The following is a 21,149-nucleotide window of genomic DNA, read 5'->3' as shown; positions in this document are numbered from 1 at the left end:
AATGTGTTTCCTGTTACGCAGGGCCCTACGTCAAGTGGTTACTAGTAGTAACTAGACCAACTAATCCCATCTGAATGGACACTGATGTCAAATACACAGGTGGTCTACATCAGGTATCAGGACTGGAAACTGATACAAGGTATCAAGAGATCACTTCCAAATTGTCATGAGTATCTCCCACCTTTGACCTAACCTCCCAACATTGTATATGTGCTCTGTCATGCAGATCACATGGACAAAACAAAATTAAGCTACTTGGTAACTGTTACTTAGCAAAACTAACAATTTCAAATATCTAGCAACGCCTACAGATCTGCCTACATGAGAGTACAGAACTGAGTGAATTAAGACGAAGAAGTGAGAAAAATTATTTCAGTGATATACAAACATCACATTCAGTTGATAGTTGGGTTAACTAGCTGGATAATGATGACAATAAAACAAACTATCAAACTAACATACATTATATCTCAAGTGCACCAAAGAGCTTCATTCTGTTTTACATCATGATTCAAGAATTATAGATAATGAAGCAAAGAAGTACCACAACTTTTTAAAAGTGGGACATATTTTAGTAAATTTCAAACTGTATGGGTATTGGGTATTAAAATGGCATCACATGCTTCAACCTTATATACTTTTATAGGTCATCTATTTACTGGTAATTTTAAACATTTCAACATGCAGAATGGACAGGTCTGAAGCTGTAAAGTTCTTTAGCCTAATACCTGCAGGTAGATAGAGGATAATTACCAGTTATTATCTAATTTATGTCCCAACGGAAATAATTTTTATTTGTCACGAGGGACATAAATTTGATTTAATAACTGGTACAGAGTTTTTTTATTCTATTTATTACCCCATCTATTTGGATTTTTTTTAAAAGCCTTTATTTTCGATATACACCGGATACACATCCATGTAAATAGAAACAATGTAAATCACTTTACACACTGTTCGGCATTGCTTTAACATTGTAATTTAATGACAATTCACAGATAATTTTCAAAAACCAAAGTTCTATATATTCTGTATAAATATTTTATAATGAATTGCATTAAACTACCATTTTATTACAAGTTTAACACTGAAAACAGAAAGACGCAAACGCTTTAAAACTACGTGATATAATTTTCTGTGCGTTACAGTACCGACAAGGTGATTGGTTTTAAGTGTCCAATACTAGTGTACGTTAAACCAATGCAGAATATTTCCCACTGAAAAAATAAAAGTAGTTTCCCTGTTATGAGTGACCACTGGGGTAATAATATTGAAATATCTGGCAGTGTGCAAACTGTTTTGTATTTTGTCCTTGTAGTTTTGTCTTTCCTTTTCAAGTAATAGTGAGTTAAACGTAGAACAATACAGTGTTGCTGAGCTTTGTGAAATAATTCCACTCCTAAATATTCTTAATCAAGCTCCTAAAAACACTTAGTTATTGGTCTGAACATGAATTCGTTTTTCAACATACTGATTATTTATTTGTGTCTGCGTAAGTGAGAAAGTATACAGATCCAGGAGGATCTCGTTCACAGAACACTTCATTTAAAGTAATGTTATGTTCAATTTTAGATGGCATACATGTACATTCGGACACCTCTTGGCTGAAAACATTATTAACATGTAAGCATTGAATATATTAAAAGTGTCCTTATCACAGTTGTCATCTATGTTAAATTTTAATGATGGAATTACAGCTGGACTATATAATATTTGCCAGAAATGCAATCATCAATCTCTTTACACTTCAACTGTTTTGAAAATAACACAGCTCTCCTGATCTCACCATTATAGTTTTCAGATCCCCGTCATCATATCTATTTTTAACAATAAAGATATGCACATTATACTGTAATGGCTGTTGGCTATCATAAAAAGAAAAAAACTAATTTTGTTAATTCCCCTTTTCTGCAGGCCTTTTTCTGACACAGTGAAATTTATGAATTCAGTTTTCTGTTGTGTATTCGGTTATTTTGCACAAATAAAAATGGTTAAAACATCCACTAAGTTACACAGTTTCATAAACAAAGAACAACTATAAAACTGGCAAATTCAATGTTCTTCCTCAAGCATAAATAAACAATGTCATAAACTAAAATATTACCAAAAATGCAGCACACACACACACACACACACACACACACACAGAGACAGACAGACAGACAGACACAGACACAGACACACACACACAGACACAGACACACACACACACACACACAGAGACACACACACACAGACACACACACACACACAGACACACACACACACACAGACACACACACACACACAGACACACACAGACACACACACACACACACAGATACAAATGTACATGTAGATGTGGATATACATGTATATAGATGACAGAACTACATACATGTTCACTGCCAAAATGAAATCTCAAAGAATATTTTAACTTTGTATGGCTTGAGTTGCCAAATTTCCTTTTAACTTATATTAGAATGACTCAACCAATGACAGTCAAAATTGGGCGAGGTGTTGTGGATTGTCACATGTCTGAATTGTACCAAGCAGACCCAGCCATCCATATATTAATATATGTTGGAGAAAACAATCCCTACAAACTTAGAAATGTAGAGTATGGAAATCTATTTATTCCAAAACCTAAAATGTCTTTATTTTAAAAATGCTTTCAGTTACTCTGGACCAGTACTTTGGAATCAATTACCTAAAGCTAAATACTTCTGCTTTTAAATATAGACTCAAGCAATATTTGCTAAAATAATATCATTTGTATATATGCTTTATGCCATATATGTATTTTCTACTTGTTCATAAATGTACGTATTGTAATTCTGTATTGTTTGTACCTGAGGGCCTCAGGGAAGATTAGATTTTGCTAACTGAGTTAGCCTCACTAAGTAAATAAATAATTATTATATTTATTATCATAGTCTGTGGATGCTAGGTGAACCCTGCTAACTCACGGCTATGCCGTTTCATGTATTTTTGAAGCATACAGTTGTGAAACTTTATGCATGTTTTTCACCACCATTGTCAAAGTGTTGAAATAACTATTATGTTTCGTACATAAATTAACCCACGTACTGAAACAACAATCGGAGTGTTTCCTTGGTTAATTGGTATTTTCTTTCCGTGGCCTTTCTGCGGTTCTTGATTGGCAGGTGTATATTCAGACGGTCCCCAGACACCGTGTCTAGACACACTAAAAAGACGTGCCTCTTTTATGAAGATCACAGGGTATTGTGTGATAACAGCACGGATACACCTCAAATCGTAATGGACATTACCAACCGCCCTGCTTTATTACTGTAAGTAATTCTGTAAAACCCTTGATTAAGTAGACTTTCCCATCTAAAATCACAAAACTGACCAATTATGTCGTCCCAAAGAAAAGAAAAGTATCACTTGGGTATCGTGAGTGGTAGTTTTTGCTCGAACGTACCCTACCAATAGGCCTAATAGTATGCATTTTTTCTTTGGATTTTTTTAAAAAGAAAAATACTATAACTCCATTTCGTTCTATTGATGTAACCTGAAATATATTTAGTTAAATAGTTTATTATACTATCAAGTCATTTATGTTGTTTTACAAGTCAGGTTGATGAAAGCTAAGCGCCTTGTCGTAAATTAGAGAGTTTGTTTACACTGTGCATAGAGAAGATGGACGGAGCTGACGTCACTTCGCCCCAAGCTATACCACCGGACGTCACAAAAATGAAACAAAATGGCTGCCCCCAGTTAGCGGGAATAATCATGTTTTTTTGTTAACTGTAAAATTACGCGTTTTTCATGTGTTAAAGTGTCAGTATGTGTTGGTGGTCCGGGTATGCATCTTTACAACACATAAGGCTCTTGTTTGAGTTGACCCTACCTTTAAACATCTCCTGCAGTAATATAGTACTAAATAATCTGTATTTAACAACCATCTGTCTAAAAAAACCTATCCTGCTTAATATAGTACTAAATAACCTGTAATTAACAACCACCTGTCTTAAAACACCCATCCTCCTTAATATAGTACTGAATAACCTGTAATTAACAACCATCTGACTTAAACATCTGTAATTAACAACCACCTGACTTACAAACATTCTACAGTAATATAGTACTAAATAACCTGTAATTAACAACCACCTGTCTAAAAACACCCATTCTCCTTAATATAGTATTAAATAACCTGTAGTTAACAACCACCTGTCTTAAAACATCCATTCTCCTTAATATAGTATTAAATAACCTGTAATTAACAACCACCTGTTTAAAAAAACCCATCCTCCTTAATATAGTACTGAATAACCTGTATTTAAAAACCATCTGACTTAAACATCTGTAATTAACAACCACCTGACTTACAAACTTTCTACAGTAATATAGTACTAAATATCCTGTAAATAACAGCCACCTGTTTAAGTCAATCTAATATTTTCCCAAATCTTCCACTATAGTACAGAAGTTACCATACCCTGTATTTAACAGCCAACTGTGCTAAAAAAAAAAAAAAAACAATTAAACAATTCTTAGGGGGCTGCTTAAGACAGGTTTGACTGTAAAATGTAAACTATATATAATGCAATACAATGTTAATAAATATAAATACCAATAAATAAATAAAATAAATTATGCAGGTATTTTAATTATGTTAATCGCACATGAACTGAATATAGATGTTATGACATTAGATGCAAGCAGAGAGAAGTAAACAAAAACAACCACCAACAGAACCATGCCACTAACAGTCTCGTCGTACAGCCTGTTTCCTGATGCACACTGGACAGGGACAAAGTTAACAGTCATAATTACACTGTAGGGCTCCCAGTCAAACCTGAGTGCAGCACTTAGAAGTGTTACCATACACTAGATGTATATCAAAAAGCCAAACTAGTGTTTCAATTTACAGACACTCTAAGCGACACAACAAATGGAAAACATACTTTAATAGCAAAACCTTTTCTTCTATGAAAAGGTTTGTAAAATTAAATAAACAGAAACATTTTCATACAAATATGATGATAATGCATTTAAATTTTAATACTAAATAAGTAATTATGTTGAACATAAAAAGGAGAATTTGTTTTCATTTGTTTATTTTTGTGCTTGTCAGCTGAAAATTATTCAAAAGTTTAAATGTAAAATAAAACATTAGTCAAAAACCAAATGTTGTAGTCACTTTGTATTGAAATGAGCAATTGGCTAATTTGACAATGGACAGGGTTCTTACACTTAAAAAAAAAAAAAATTCAAGGACATTTCCAAGACTTTCCAGGACATTTTTTTTCCAGGACATGAAATGTTCAATCAATGAATGTTTTTATAACGAACTGTTGTCTGAAGTTAAGACAGGTTATGAGGATAACAAAAGTAAACATGCGAAAAAAATAAACCACCAAATTTGTGGCCTAAATTTCGAGGACATTTCCAGGACACAATAAAATTTAATGTTTTTTCTAGGGCATTCCAGGCCTGGATTTTAAAATAACAAAACTCAAGGACATTCTAAGATTTCCAGGATGCGTAAGAACCCTGTAAGCTCTGTAACACTGTCATCAGAACAGGCTGTTAGATGAGAAACTCGATGAGACAAAATCCTACCATAGTGCAGATAAGACATAGGAAGGCATCGAAAAGCATGAGCATAGTGTGAGATCCCGTCACCAGGGGGCAGGCAGGATGGCCTCGCATACATGGAGAACCCGTGTGGTGGCATACCTTGTGGAGTACCACCAGGACTGATGGGGTAGGGGGCGGCAGACATGCCAGGGAGGGGATGCGGCATGCCTGGGTGGGGACTCGCTGTCTGACCCGGAGGCATGCCGGGGTAGGCCCCGGGTAGGCGGTTCCCTGTTTGACAGAATGGCGCCATAAACGGCCTCTGTCCTGGTGGCATCGGCGGCATTCCGGCAACTCCTCTTGACGGCGGCGTCATCATCGGTGAGCCATACATCATTCCTTATAAACGTAAAGGTACCGTAAAGCAACAAAATAAAGAAAGCAAAAGATCACAACACATTCTCTTCACCCCAGGTCTACCGATCTGTCTTACTTCTCGTAAACTAATGATCACGGCTTCTATAGAGAATAACCGTTTACTGCATGAAGACATGCAATGGTTAGAGCATCATTCACCATTCGACCATAGCAAAATAAAGCTGATGTCTTAATGCAATAGCCAGTTAACTGTGTACCATCAATCTAGAAAGTATTTTGTGCTATGGCATCATAAAAGATAGATGCAGTCATTCTTTGTAGAATGTTAGGTAAATTTTGACAAGCCAATAAAAGCCTTTTTAAAATCTAATTCATAAAAGAATATGTAAGGTTGGTTATCTTACTATAACACAAAACTTTATTTGTATATGCTGGATGAAAACTAACAACATAAAGGATATGCTATTGTAAATGAGTCGTCACCTGACCTACATTTCTGGTTACCGACCGAAACTATAAATTATTATTTTTATCTAATTATCACATATTGTTTATAGTGATGGCAGGATAAAGCTATTTATTATATTTAATATATGGAAATAAATCATAAGGTCAGCTCTATACTAGTTCCGCTTTCAACCATGAATAATTTGGTAATAAAAACATATTTATTCTTAGTTCATTGAGAAAACCTACGTGGGGTGAAGAAAAGCAAACTGAAGAGTCCTAGACTAACATCAAACTCGTATCACCAAGACCCATGCAAGTGCCATATGCTCAACTTGAAGAAGACATAGGGGTGCTCTAGGCCCAGTTTCCAATAAGCATTTCTAGGTACACACATCATATTAAGTATTTTGGTGCTCCGATATCAGTGTGGTTTTTTATAATGCAGTATCTGATTCTGTGGACATGGAATTTTACAAAAAAGGAAATAACTATTTATCTGCGACACTTTTTTGAAATGTGTGCACTAGCAAATGCACATTCCTCCGAACATATGCACCAAAATAACGAATCATCGATCAACTTCGTTTGTGCATGCTCAATGTACTTGTGTGGAAATGTTTACCTAGAAAAACGTAGTGTTTATGCATGGTGTCGATAAAATTGCACAAGGAATCACACATGGAAATGAATTCTTGGAAAGTGGGCCTCACTAACATGACTAGACTATCTAGCAGAGCCAACGTCTGCACAATATCAAACATGCACACTCAGACAAACAGGATAACCCTAGTCATCAACTTGTAATGGGACTCTCCAGCTATTTGGTTCTTAATTAAGTCTTACACTTTTGGACATACGTTGACCCCAGAAAACACAGTGACCTATGGCCACTACCTACCTGGCTGTGGGGTCATGTGACCATTTGGCATCCCATAATTCCCTTGTGCCATTCCTGGTTGTCCGGAATATCCTGAGAATCCACCATAGTGACCCTGGGAACCTAACAGACCAAACAAAGTGGGTCATTTGCTCAGTCCGATAAACATCAACATAGTCCTCTTTAACAAAGGAAATATACTCTCCTCTTTAAAAAAGGAAAGATAGTCCTCTTTAATAGTGTGAAAATAAGTCCTCTTTAATGGGGTATCCATAATGTCCTCTATGTGAAAACAGTCCTCTTTAATGTGAAAACAGTCCTCTTTAATATGAAAACAGTCTCCTTTAATGGGGTAAACATACTGTCCTCTAATATAAAAACTGTCCTCTTTAATTTGGTAAACAATTAACATACTGTCGTCTTATGTGAAAAATCTCTTTATGTCATCTTGACATAAAAGTCCTCTTTAGATGTCAGCAGTCCTCTTTAATGGGTAAACACTGTCCTTATTACTGGAAAACATGGCAGAAACATGCCAGGGTTAAAAGCCTTAAAGACAAAACAAATTCAAAGACTTTCAGACTTTTACACAGCGGACAAAGACAATAGAATGCAATAAAAATACCGAATCAGTTCATTTATGTTGCTGTTGATGGCAAAACATTTAGCTTTTTTATGTGCATCATGACAGATTAAACCTGGTAACTGGAAAATATCAAATACAAGACTTTTATTATAATTCAAAGACTTTCAAAAACCTAAAAATCATGTTTTACAAATTCAAAGTCTTTCAAGGAATTTAAAGACGGCTTCCAACCCTGCATGCTATTCTTTTTAATTGTGAATACAGTCCTTTCTAACAGATCACAGTCCATTTAAAGACGGCTTCCAACCCTGCATGCTATTCTTTTTAATTGTGAATACAGTCCTTTCTAACAGATCACAGTCCATTTAAAGACGGCTTCCAACCCTGCATGCTATTCTTTTTAATTGTGAATACAGTCCTTTCTAACAGATCACAGTCCACTTTAAGTTTAACAATATAAATATAAGTGTCCTCATTATAAAAAACAGTCACCTTTAACTGCAGAAATATTCAGTCTTTTTTTAATTATTTTAATATGAAAAAGATGTCACCTTTAAAGGTTACAACTCGGTCCTTTTTAATATGGTTTGATATCAAAAATATTAACCATTATTTAGTCAAGAAGTCAATACCATGACAAGAAATTTACATAAACTGAAAATATAAATGTGTGACAAGGTGAAATACATGTGACAATTTGACATAGAAACAAGAGCAAAACACTAAGATTGTAATTTGCTAACAGTAACTATGGTGCACATGCAGCTATATCACATGCTCATAATTCATCACTTACATATCTGTGCAACACTCAGACATATCAAACAGCTGTCACCGTGTAAAGCCAGTTTAATACATGTACATTAATAACGTTACAACAGCAGCACATGTTTTAAGACCTGCGTTTTTGTTGGACAAAGCTATACACACAAATGACATGACATGCTATGAAAACATAATTCCAGGTAGACACAATCAAAAATGCACCTTGTCAAAACAAAGCTGACTCACTAATGTGTGTAATAAATATATGTCAGTCAATTATAAATATTTGCTTCTTCGAGGGTCAAACCACTACTGGATGAACATAAACTGCTACTGAAATACACCAGTTGGTAACATGTGCTTGGATACAAGTGAACAAATGAATTATTTCTAAATACTGGCTCCAGGTATGAACCATTGCAAGATGAAGACACTAGTCATGATACTGAAGTAAAAACCTACAAACCACAGAGGTTACAATCCATCAACCATCATGTCAACATCCACCAAAGGCTCAAGCATGCCTATGTTGGACACAACTACCTAGAACATTCTGCTCTGACAGATTAGAAATAATGCAGAGTGCGTGTCTTTAATGTAACTGTTCCAATAATGGGCAGAACATGCAAAAGGCTGCAAGTCTTTAGGAGATGAAAAAACCATAGACCGAGAAGGCAACATTGGTTTAGTTTAAAACTGAAGTGTGTCTATTCTCTTACTGGTGTGATTCATATGGCGGTATTACAATTCGTGTGCTATCATGCCAGGAACGGTGGGCTACTGGGAATCATAGCTAGATCACATAACACATATCTCGGACATCACATTCTATTATTTTGATGCAAAAAACTAAATCATCCAGATACTGAACGGCGTGGTTCAAACACCTGTATTCAGTCATTCTAATAAGTAATTATTGTGATTCAGAACACTGTTTCTAGTGGGTTGGTAAGGGGAGATAATTGACAAATTTTGTGTCATTGCTGAATGTTTTAATATAATGAATTACAATTTTACATTTAAAACTCTTTATTACAATTGTTTTCCAGTTAATTATGCATATAAATGGTTTTGTGAAATTAAAAATGCAGCTAAATTCTCTTTATAACACTGTGGTGTGTGAACCATAATTAATATTTCACATAAAATAGTATTTTAATTAAAATTGTCTCTCAAAATCAAATTATTTTCTATTAACAAAACATATCCTTAGGCAAGCAAGCATATTAAGTTTCAAATAAAATCTTTTAAATAGTTTATTGCAAGGCAATCAATTTGCCACTCTCCTAACATTTTCATAGTGAGTGTGGAAGGATCGGTAGTGATCACTTGCCTTTACTGGCGAAGACTGCCTTTTTTGTCACAAATATACCCATGTAGCTGGTCGACTTTATCTCAGCAAATAATTGGAAATCAGTTTAAGGACTTACTGAAAGCACTCAACTCTGTGACTGATGTGAGGACAACATATAGGTGAAGGCATGAGACCGTCACTTGAGTTAACGAGTAGCGTGATCAAACTGAAACTCAAAGCATTGCATCACTTTCCTACTGACCCTAGACGGATGTCATTCACTGAAATCTTCGACTTAACAAACCTGGGGCTATTCAACTATCAAACCCATAGACACTGACCATCAAACCCATAGACACTGACCATCAAACCCATAGACATTTGATGAACAAACCTTTAAGAAATTCTAAAAACACATTCAACTCAACATGGAAATATTCAACTGAACAACCGTGAAGTACTTTGTACTGAACCTGGAAATATTTGAGTAACCAAACCTGGGAAATTCCACTAACCAAACCTGTAGACATTTGACCAACCAAACCTGGAGACATTCGACTACACAAACCTGGAGACATTCGACCGGCCTCCCAGGGACTTTGCGATCGGTTTAAGGATTCGTTGAATGCCCGATCTGCCTCCTGTTGTTTGGCCTGCATCTCCTCGGAAATCTTCTTGGCCCTCTCCTCAAATATCTTCTTGTCTTCATCCGACAGCATCCGCCACTGCAATCATAATGAGTCGACACGTTTTAAAACTATCTTAACATTGATTTCTTTTTGTCCACTAGCTCGATGGCATCTACAAATTACAGAGATGGAAGTGGGTTTTGAAAGAAATCAAAATCTGGAAATGTTAATATTCGTGGTGGGATACTGCGACTGCCTCTAGGATTTGCACAATGGTGTAAAATGGTTGCTCTCATTCAAAATGTATTCGAAGCACCAACTGAAACCATATCGTCAGTTCTCGACGGATAGTATTGTAAACATTCGACCAAAACCAGAAAACCTGGAAACACTGTACAGACGATTACTGTGCTGACAAAACATTTGTCTTAGAAGTTAAAAAATTAATTAGAAAAATTAAAACCCCCATTAAAACCTCACAAACATGACCTACCTTAGTGCCAACAAGTCGGCTGATATCTCCAAATGTTGCTTCTGGATTCTCCTTGGCAATTGTCTTCCTACATTCCCCAGCAAACACGATGTAACCACTGGGCTGTCGACGATTTGGATTCTTTACCTGTGCAACGATTAAAACAAAATAAATAATCAGATGTTACTAGTCTATTAAAATGTGAGATTAGTGCAAAACAAAGTTTGTATTAATGATGTCATTCATATTATTACAATCACCCATGCATTATATTTATAAGCTATAGAAAACAAAAGCTTTATTACCATAAACGAAACACAGGATACTATGTTTGAAAATTATGCAAATAACATTTTTACTAATCACAAAATGCAAGAATTTACTGCTGCTATTGTCAAATTGCAATATGTGCCAGGTATGTAGTAAATAGAATATTATCAATCTGTTAAATTAATATGAAATACAGAGTACTTGTTCAGCTATCAAAAAAACTACAGATTTACAAACCTCTATTAGTAAATTTTGCATTAGTTTAACTATGGTCTGTTGTGTTCTATTAGTTTTATTCCACAATCAGTGAGAATATAAGGGCCATTCCAGGTCAGTCTGTGATGTAATTAATAACTAATAACCAAAAAAGATAACAATAACCCATGTTAGAAATAAACCTAAGCCATAACTGTGTAAGTAAACAAAGCAATAACAATGTTACTATAATATGGCCAATTTGATTTGTAATACATTATCCTAGTTTTGAATTTCAGCTAACTTAATAAGTAAATGGTAAGAAGCTGTTCTTAAGGACAATACAAAAGAACTGAATCTCTTCAGACATTGAAAGCTGATTCTACAAACCAGTTCACAGACCGGGATGGTTCTCATAGTGGTCAGTTAATAGTCCAATAAATAAAGAAACAGGCGCGGTATTTAATGATGCATTCAACAAACCAGTTCACAGACCGGGATGGTTCTCATAGTGGTCAGTTAATAGTTCAATAAATAAAGAAACAGGTGTGGTATTTAACGATGCATTCAACACATATTACGGGTATATGACATTGGTCATATGATTAAGGACCGTAGAGATAATTAGAGAGGAAACCCACCACTCTGTGGGCTACTTTTTTTCATTAATTAGCACCAAAGGATATTATATTTGCAATATCCCACAGACAGGAGAGTACATACCATGGCCTTTATAGGCCAGTTGTGGTGCAATGGCCAGAAAGAAAAATAACCCAAACAGCCTACTGGCAGGCATTAATGTTAAACCAACTGTGCATCAGGCGAACACTTTACCACCAGACTATGTCCCGCCCCTAATATTTCAACAATGGAAACTGACTGGCCTTTTCCTCAAATAATATCACACAAGGAACTCTTTTAGGAACTGATATAAGCAAAGATAGAAAACTCCAAACATGTCTATTTGTTTTCCTTCAGTTTGAAAATACCTATATATGTTTATAAACAACATAATTATAAAAAGAACAGGAAAACAATATGAAAATAAACTAAACATTTTCACTTTTTCAAATAAAACAACAAAGCAAACTAAACATTGACATCACCTCTAAGAAAAGGTCAAACATGTAGTCTGAAAAGCACTGTAAACAAAAAGGTAATTTAATTATATTTTCCATGGACTCCTACTGTTGGTTTTCAAGTACTGTCGAGTAAGGACGGAAATATTTTATTTAATGACGCACTCAACACATTTTATTTACCGTTATATGGCGTCGGACATATGATTGAGGACCACACAAATATTGACAGGAAACCCACTGTCGCCACTTCATGGGCTAACAGCAAGGGATTTTTTATATGCACTATCCCAGACAGGATAGCACATACCACGGCCTTTGATATACCAGTCAAGGTGCACTGGCTGGAGCAAGAAATAGCCCACTGACGGGGATCGATCCCAGACCTACCGTGCATCAAGTGAATGCTTTACCACTGGGCTACGTCCTGCTCCTGTCGAATAAATTCTGATGTATTTATTTTATCGCAAATCTCTTTACAAGAGTGATTTCAACTAAACCTAGTGCACGAATACCAGTCACATGTTAAGTATAAATTGTGATGTATTTATTTTATTGCAAATCTCTTTACAAGAGTGATTTCAACTAAACCTAGTGCACGAATACCAGTCACATGTTAAGTATAAATTGTGATGTATTTATTTTATTGCAAATCTCTTTACAAGAGTGATTTCAACTAAACCTAGTGCACGAATACCAGTCACATGTTAAGTATAAATTGTGATGTATTTATTTTATTGCAAATCTCTTTACAAGAGTGATTTCAACTAAACCTAGTGCACGAATACCAGTCACATGTTAAGTATGAATTTTTAACCTACGTTTCAAAGAATTTATAAAAAATACCAGGACAGTGACAGATAGTGAAAAGCAGGTTACAGTCGTGGTTAAAACATTGCAGATTGCACATGCATCAGCCTTTTATTCACAGCTTGTGTGGTCACCAGTAGAAAGTGTTGTAAAAGGATTTAAAAATCCAAAATTGTTCGAATTTTTAAAAACCATTTTTGCTGACTAAGCAAGGCACCTGCCTAGTACTGCATGGTATACATGAAACTCCTTTTTCATATTAACACTTTTCATGTTTGAATCAGGTAGGGTGGTTATAAATTTCGTTGGTATCTGGCTTATGTATGCTGGACCGTGGTCGTGCCCTGACATGGTTGAACGATGGCCTATTCTGAGAGAAGTGGCGAGATGTCTGCAAGTTAGCCATTCCATCATCTAACGGCTACAAGAGCTTTTCTGTGTTACTGGCAGACCGACAGAGCAACCCCGCTCCAGTAGCAATGTTCATATAGTCCCTAACTTGTTGTGACTAGTATCAGTGTTCTCGCTGCTATTGCATTTTGCCGCACTCCTTTATTTTTCTGTGCCCCTCTTTATTTTACAGCACCCTACTATATTTTACAGCACCTATATCTGCTATTTACAAATGCACACTTTTTCCACACAAAAAAACCCCACAACGATCAGTCTGCACACTGGACATCAAAGGAAACAAGCCGTGTTGTGTGCGAAAAAACAATTGACGAAACATTTACGACAGTTACCGTAACGTAATGTAACAGTATTTTTAACAGCCTCTATTTTGTCTCATACCTGTATCTATTTGTATGTTTAATACATACAATAAAAGTTATATTTTATTTGAGCAATGAAAACATTTTAATTTTTTATGGATTCAGCAATCTGTGATTGAAAAACCCCTACTTATTTGGTGCCAAATTTGTCACGTGATCGTAACAGTCATTCTGTCTTTTGTTTCCACTAACAATCATCTGATATTTTGTCCACAATTGCAGATATAATTGGTTGTAACGGATGATTTGTACTATCTGTCATTTCTGTCATTCTGTTTATTCAGCAGTTCTTTATAAAATATTGTAAACAATTCATTTCGGGGGGATATCACAGCTTACAAAAATAACGGTAGTGGTAGTGTTTATCATTAAAATTATTTATCTTGGGTGCCAAATAATATATACACCGCCTTTACAAAAACGAAACTACTTTTTATCAGCTGGCAATAATATTTTATCACAGCAATCAATTCATTGATGAAGATGGGAATAACAAAAAATGTATCCGACATTAGGGGATCACTTTACAAACATCTTTATTGTTTTTCGTATATCTTGAAATCTTTATTAAAATAATAATATTAAAACTTTGATCGATTCAGCAAAACCGGAACTGCTCGTGAATGTCAGACCAATAACATCTTCGGTTTAATTAAAATACGAGACTGCTTATATTTGTATAAACAATCTTTCACTCTTTTGTAGGCAAAATAAGGAGTATGTCTTTCCACAGTCTACCAACACACAACAATATGGTAAGCATCTTTTTTTTCTTCTTTTTTTTTGAAGGGCGTGGTGTTGCGTGGCCGCCCTTCTTTAATTTTCACCCAGCGAGAACACCGAGTATATTACTTTATTGGTACTTATTAGTATGTCATTCATAATGCTCTATCTCTCTCTCTGTGTGTCTCTCTCTCTCTCTGTCTTTCTCTCTCTTTCTCTCATTACAGTAAATGAAAAATGTCATCTGGAATGAATGACATCCATCTCATTTTCCAACTACAATGAGTGGAGAAAAAACCATTTGATGATGAAAACAATAAACCAGTTGTCAGTTAAAACATAGTGACAGTGTGAACAGATAAAATTCATTTCTTCGAGTTTGTGTAATCCACCAGTGAACGCACACATCAGATAATTTACAGTAAAGTTTGTTTTGTTTAATGACACCACTAGAGCACAATGATTTCACATAATGTAAATTGCACACCCCAACACCAGATCATGCCGTGCTTAGAATGGTGAAGGTATATCTTACTTTCCCAACCTTTTTCGTTTTAACTTCGGGCGTGGGGGCGGCGTCGTCATACGACATGTTCAAGCTGTGGTCGGCGTCCATGTGTCCGTCCTGCGAGTCCTCAATGTCTGCACCAAACTGATCGTCAGATGTCTTCAACAGCAGCGGGGACGGCTCCTGGAATAACAGCTCAAAATAAACTTTGCAAATAGCACATTAGAAAAAAAAACCCCAGAAAACCCCCCCCCCCAGAAAAAAGCAATAAATCCACTCAACAACCAACAATTATAATGAAATTAATTGTAAAAAATTTGACACTTTATTATCAATTAAATTTGCTACCTTCATCTCTTTTTTGTCAGCCTCTTGTTATTTCAAATAATAAAATGCATTTAATATAAAATTTCTGTATCTCCTACATGTAAGTTCAAGGGTCATATGTCTGTGAAAGATGAGTAAATAGCCATTAAATCAAACTTGATCTGTAACAATACATGATAAAGCTATATACCAAATTGTGGCTTAGTATCTTGAGGCAATGCGGAAAAAAAGTCTGGAATTCTTTTTTGTAATATCTTCCATTTTCAAGGGTCATAGCTCTGTCAAAAATGGGTAAATCACCCTGAAGATCAAACTTGATCTGTAACAGTACATGATAAAGCTATATACAAAATGTCAGCCCAATATTTTGAAGCGTAGTCCCCTCTTGTTGGACCGGTAGTGGGCTAATAACCATGGCTAGGTTTTAATAAAACACCCATCCAAAGATAATCATATCTGTGCCTCTATCGAAATAAATTTCAAGTATGCCGTTGAGGCTCAACTTGCCATGTTAATGGATTAGTGAGGGAAGAAACCCACTTTTGCCACAAATGCTCATTAATAAGTAAAAGCAAAATTTTTGTTTCACAATATGTTTTCTTTAAACCCATAAGTCTCTTTTAATCCAATAATATTTCCATATACATGTACTTACCTTTTCTGACATGCAATAGCCAATGTGTATTTTTGTGCTGGGGAGTCGTTAAACATTCATTCATTCATTCTTTTAATCGAACATAAATGAAGACTAGTGATGTTGAAGTGATCAATTAATTAAAATTATATTAAAGGTAAAATTATCTGACGAATATAACAGAAGGATGCCTGATCCTTATATTTCAAATCTGTCTTATGTTCATATAATTCTAACCTTTTGTTTATTCGAAAGTTAATCAGTTTCTGAAAACCGATTATAACCGATGACCGATGATAAACTTAATGCACAGCTATTAACTAATAGTAGTGTCTTGTCCAGTTAGTTATCGTTAAGATACGCATTACAATCTGGAGAAGGCCCCAATTAGTTACAAGAACATGTATTAATTAGCTATTTCTAAGAGCTTTCATCTTAAGGATCCTAAAGTATAAAGTAAATTACCAACAGTGCTTTCAAGTAAAATGCATGCAGTAAATTCAAAGTAGAATGAGATAAAAACAAAATTTAACGACAAACACGTGTCAATTAATTGTGTTGTGTGTATGTGTGGGTGGGTGGGGAGGGGTGTTTAAAGCAATGCCCTCATGTATGTAACAGCGTACCATAAATAAAGCTGGCTTTCCGGGAATACCTGCAAAACTGACCTGCAAGGTGAGAGAGCATTGATCATCAACAACATCCAAAAAAAGCAACAAAAAACACTAACATAGCCAGGATTTTATATTGGGTGGGGGGGAGGGAGGGGGAGGTGCCACCCACATTGGGGGCCAACCACATTGTCTATGAGTTATGTTATAGGGTAACAGGAAAATATATAATGTGGTTATGCCAGTGAAAAAACCAGGATGACATTTTTTTAACAATTAATTCTTAGAAAATATTCTGAATAATAGAGATATATGCACATAATACAATATTGCATCTTATTTATTGAACTCAAGGTGAAAGATATAGCTAATTTACTTACCTTCTGTGCAGAAATTAACTTTCTGAAGAAATAGATTTCATCATCAGTAACCTTGGGTGAAAGTGCATGTTTCTGGAAGAAAAAAACAAACTAATTAATTGATTGATAACGATAAAAACAATCAAATCTGTATAAACTACATGAAGTTCAGAATGGTGAACGATGACTCACTAGTAAGAATTCTCAGTAGCTGATATAGAACTGGGGAGATATGGTTATGAGTGGGGTGGGTATATTTGGGAGGGATAAGAATGGTGAATGACGACTCACTAGTAAGAATTCTCAGTAGCTGATATAGAACTGGGGAGATATGGTTATGAGTGGGGTGGGTATATTTGGGAGGGATCAGAATGGTGAACGACGACTCACTAGTAAGAATTCTCAGTAGCTGATACAGAACTGGGGAGATATGGTTATGAGTGGGGTGGGTATATTTGGGAGGGATCAGAATGGTGAACGACGACTCACTAGTAAGAATTCTCAGTAGCTGATATAGAACTGGGGAGATATGGTTATGAGTGGGGTAGGTATATTTGGGATGGATCTTTAGCCAAATACTCATATCCACAGGAAATACACACTAATGCATCACACACATAAGACAGGCGGGGGTTTTTTTCTGCATAAACTTAGATCTAATGTTGACAGAGCATTCAAAATACTGGTGAAACAAATACAAGAGTTGGGGGAGAGGAGGAAAACGAAAATTCAAAAAATATTTTTAATCATATTCTATATTAAAATTCTTTTCAGAGCAATTTTTCACAAAAATCTTAGTTTAATCCTTGTGTTTAAATTTTTAAAAACTCAAACAGAAGACTTTTTGGTTTGATTAACTACACCACTAGAGCACATTGATTAATTAATCATTGGCTATTGGATATCAAACATTTAGTAATTCTGACTTGTCGTCATCAGAGGAAACAAGCTACATTTTTCCTAATGCAGCAAGGGATCTTTTATATGCACTTTCCCAGACAGGAAAGCACATATTACAGCCTTTGTCCAGTTGTGGTGCATTGGTTGGAACGGGAAAAAAAACAATAAGCTGAATGGATCCACCGAGGTGGTTCAATCCTGCGACGCAAGCACCTAGAGTAAGCACTCAACCAAATGAACTATATCCCACCCCCTCATCCATGAATTACTCACTGGATATGAAAGATAAATAGACTCCTACCTTCAGGCCCTTGCCCAGCTTCTTGATGGACTTTTCAGTTTCCATGTACTTTGACTCGCACACATACACATCCTGTTCTGGATATTCCGTTAAACGGGCTGCAAAACAACAGTGATGGTGTTAAAGTACTTGTAGCAAAACATAAACCACATAAAATATCTCTGTTATTTCTTAATATGGTGTATTTTAATTCACTAGAACAGTAGTCTTTGATGTGGAGAAGAATGCTAGTGTGTGGAGAAAATAAGTGGATGTGGTACTCACAAGAACAGTAGTCTTTGATGTGCAGGACGCTACACTTGCCGATGACGCTCATCAAAGAATTGGTGTCCTCCACGGAACTCAAGAACACCTCTCTCTTGTAGAAGAGTCGCGTAGGAGAGTGCTGGATCTCAGAGGGATGGACAAACCATGGACCAAAGAAGAATGCATCACCGCTACAAAAGAAAATATTACACGAAATAGAGAATTTTACATGTCTTCAACTTATACAACATTTTCACATTTTTGAAATTTCTACTACTATTTTCTCTAATAAAACATTCAAATACATTCAAGTCCACTTGTAACAAATTCAAATTGCTTCATTACTGCAAGAGACAAGAATAACCTGATCGATAGCCTTCAATTCAGGTTTTTCATCCCACATCCTGTTAAAATTTATTTTGTTTAACGACACCACTAGAGCACACTGATTTATTAATCATCGGCTATTGGATGTCAAACATTTGGTAATTCTGACATACAGTCTTAGAGGAAACACACTATATTTTTATATGCACCATCCCACAGACAGGATAGCACATACCACAGCATTTGATATACCAATAATGGTGCACTGACTGGAAGTAGAAATAGCCTAATGGGCCCAGCGATAGGTATCAATCCCAGACTGATCTGGCATGAAACGAGTGTTTTACTACTGTGCTCCGTCCCGCCCCTGGTATATTGAAGGCTGTGGTATGTCTGGGGAAGTGCATACATAAGAGATCCCTTGCTGCTTCATCAGTAGAAGCAGCTCATTTCCCTTTTCTCTCAATTGATGAATTGTCAAAATAAACTATACGTTAGATACCAAACAGCTGTGGTTTATCATGTGCTGAAGTGTTACAAATGAAACAAAGTCATGTCTTCAAAAATTTATTGATCAATTAGAAAGTCAACATGACAGCAGTACGTACCTGGGAGTGGTCCACAATTTGTCAATGCGAGCCAGCGGAGGTCGTTCTCGTTCTGATCTCAAAAAGACAAAGTCACCTGCAATAGATAATTACATATTCTTTTAATTTTAGGTTAAAAAACACAAAGACACCTGCAATAGATAATTACATATTCTTTTAATTTCAGCTTAAAAAAGACAAAGTCACATGCAATAGATAATTACATATTATTTTAATTTCACGTTAAAAAACACTCTTTGATTGGATGACAAAAGAGCTGTTTAAAATGTAAAAGTATTAAATCTCGCTTTCAGGGTGCTCATTTGTGGTCTCAACAAGCATAACACACAAATTTCCATCATAATTATTAGAATTGTTTTTCACTTTGTTTAGGTGACTAATTACACAAAGACCAAAATGTTGCAGAAAATCAAACATTAATAAAGTCACAGCAAATGAATGAATGAATGAATATTCAAGACACCCCAGCACAAAAATATGCATCAGCTATTGGGTGTAAAATAAAGGTAATCGATGATCAACATCAAAATAAACATTCAAAAATTATATTAAAACAGTGTAAAGAGTAAAGCCATAGCAAAATACAATGTAAAATGTTTATATTGCAATTTATTAGATTGGTATTACACAGTCTGATGATCACCGTATTTTAATATGAGTGGCTATAATACACAGAATAATGAGTAAATTGTACCCAGTTTAAAACATCTGAATGTATTGGCTTCGACAATCTGATGATCACCGTATTTTAATATGAGTGGCTATAATACACAGAATAATGAGTAAATTGTACCCAGTTTAAAACATCTGAATGTATTGGCTTCGACAATCTGATGATCACCGTATTTTAATATGAGTGGCTATAATACACAGAATAATGAGTATATTGTACCCAGTTTAAAACATCTGAATGTATTGGCTTCGACAATCTGATGATCACCGTATTTTAATATGAGTGGCTATAATACACAGAATAATGAGTAAATTGTACCCAGTTTAAAACATCTCGATTGATTGGCTTCGACAATCTGATGATCACTATATTTTAATATGAGTGGCTATAATACACAGAATAATGAGTAAATTGTACCCAGTTTAAAACATCTGAATGTATTGGCTTCGACAATCTGATGATCACCGTATTTTAATATGAGTGGCTATAATACACAGAATAATGAGTATATTGTACCCAGTTTAAAACATCTGAATGTATTGGCTTCGACAATCTGATGATCACCGTATTTTAATATGAGTGGCTATAATACACAGAATAATGAGTATATTGTACCCAGTTTAAAACATCTGAATGTATTGGCTTCGACAATCTGATGATCACCGTATTTTAATATGAGTGGCTATAATACACAGAATAATGAGTATATTGTACCCAGTTTAAAACATCTGAATGTATTGGCTTCGACAATCAGATGATCACCATATTTTAATACGAGTGGCTATAATACACAGAATAATGAATATGTTGTACCCCGTTTAA

The 21,149-nt window shown here is 35.3% G+C and overlaps 1 protein-coding gene across 9 annotated transcripts in view; it reads right to left on the bottom strand.

Moving 5' to 3' along the window:
* LOC121369369 (protein polybromo-1-like) overlaps positions 1-21,149 on the bottom strand; it is a 77,672-nt gene that overhangs the window by 18,879 nt on the left and 37,644 nt on the right. For 2 of the 9 annotated variants that reach the window (XM_041494416.1, XM_041494421.1), the window contains 11 exons: positions 19,655-19,730; positions 18,738-18,910; positions 18,474-18,571; positions 17,294-17,365; positions 16,929-16,970; positions 15,369-15,524; positions 12,555-12,590; positions 11,005-11,130; positions 10,451-10,607; positions 7,259-7,360; positions 5,575-5,931 (listed from right to left, as the gene is read on the bottom strand). In XM_041494416.1, the coding sequence (XP_041350350.1) occupies positions 5,575-5,931; positions 7,259-7,360; positions 10,451-10,607; positions 11,005-11,130; positions 12,555-12,590; positions 15,369-15,524; positions 16,929-16,970; positions 17,294-17,365; positions 18,474-18,571; positions 18,738-18,910; positions 19,655-19,730 (1,395 nt within the window). The remainder of the gene's footprint in view (positions 1-5,574; positions 5,932-7,258; positions 7,361-10,450; positions 10,608-11,004; positions 11,131-12,554; positions 12,591-15,368; positions 15,525-16,928; positions 16,971-17,293; positions 17,366-18,473; positions 18,572-18,737; positions 18,911-19,654; positions 19,731-21,149) is intronic. The other 7 variants (XM_041494422.1, XM_041494417.1, XM_041494423.1 and 4 more) reach the window with 7 other exon arrangements.

This window comes from Gigantopelta aegis, chromosome 3 (genome assembly GCF_016097555.1).
Source record: "Gigantopelta aegis isolate Gae_Host chromosome 3, Gae_host_genome, whole genome shotgun sequence".
NCBI classification, from domain to species: Eukaryota; Metazoa; Mollusca; class Gastropoda; order Neomphalida; family Peltospiridae; genus Gigantopelta; species Gigantopelta aegis.
This window is presented reverse-complemented; position numbering and strand designations above follow the sequence as displayed.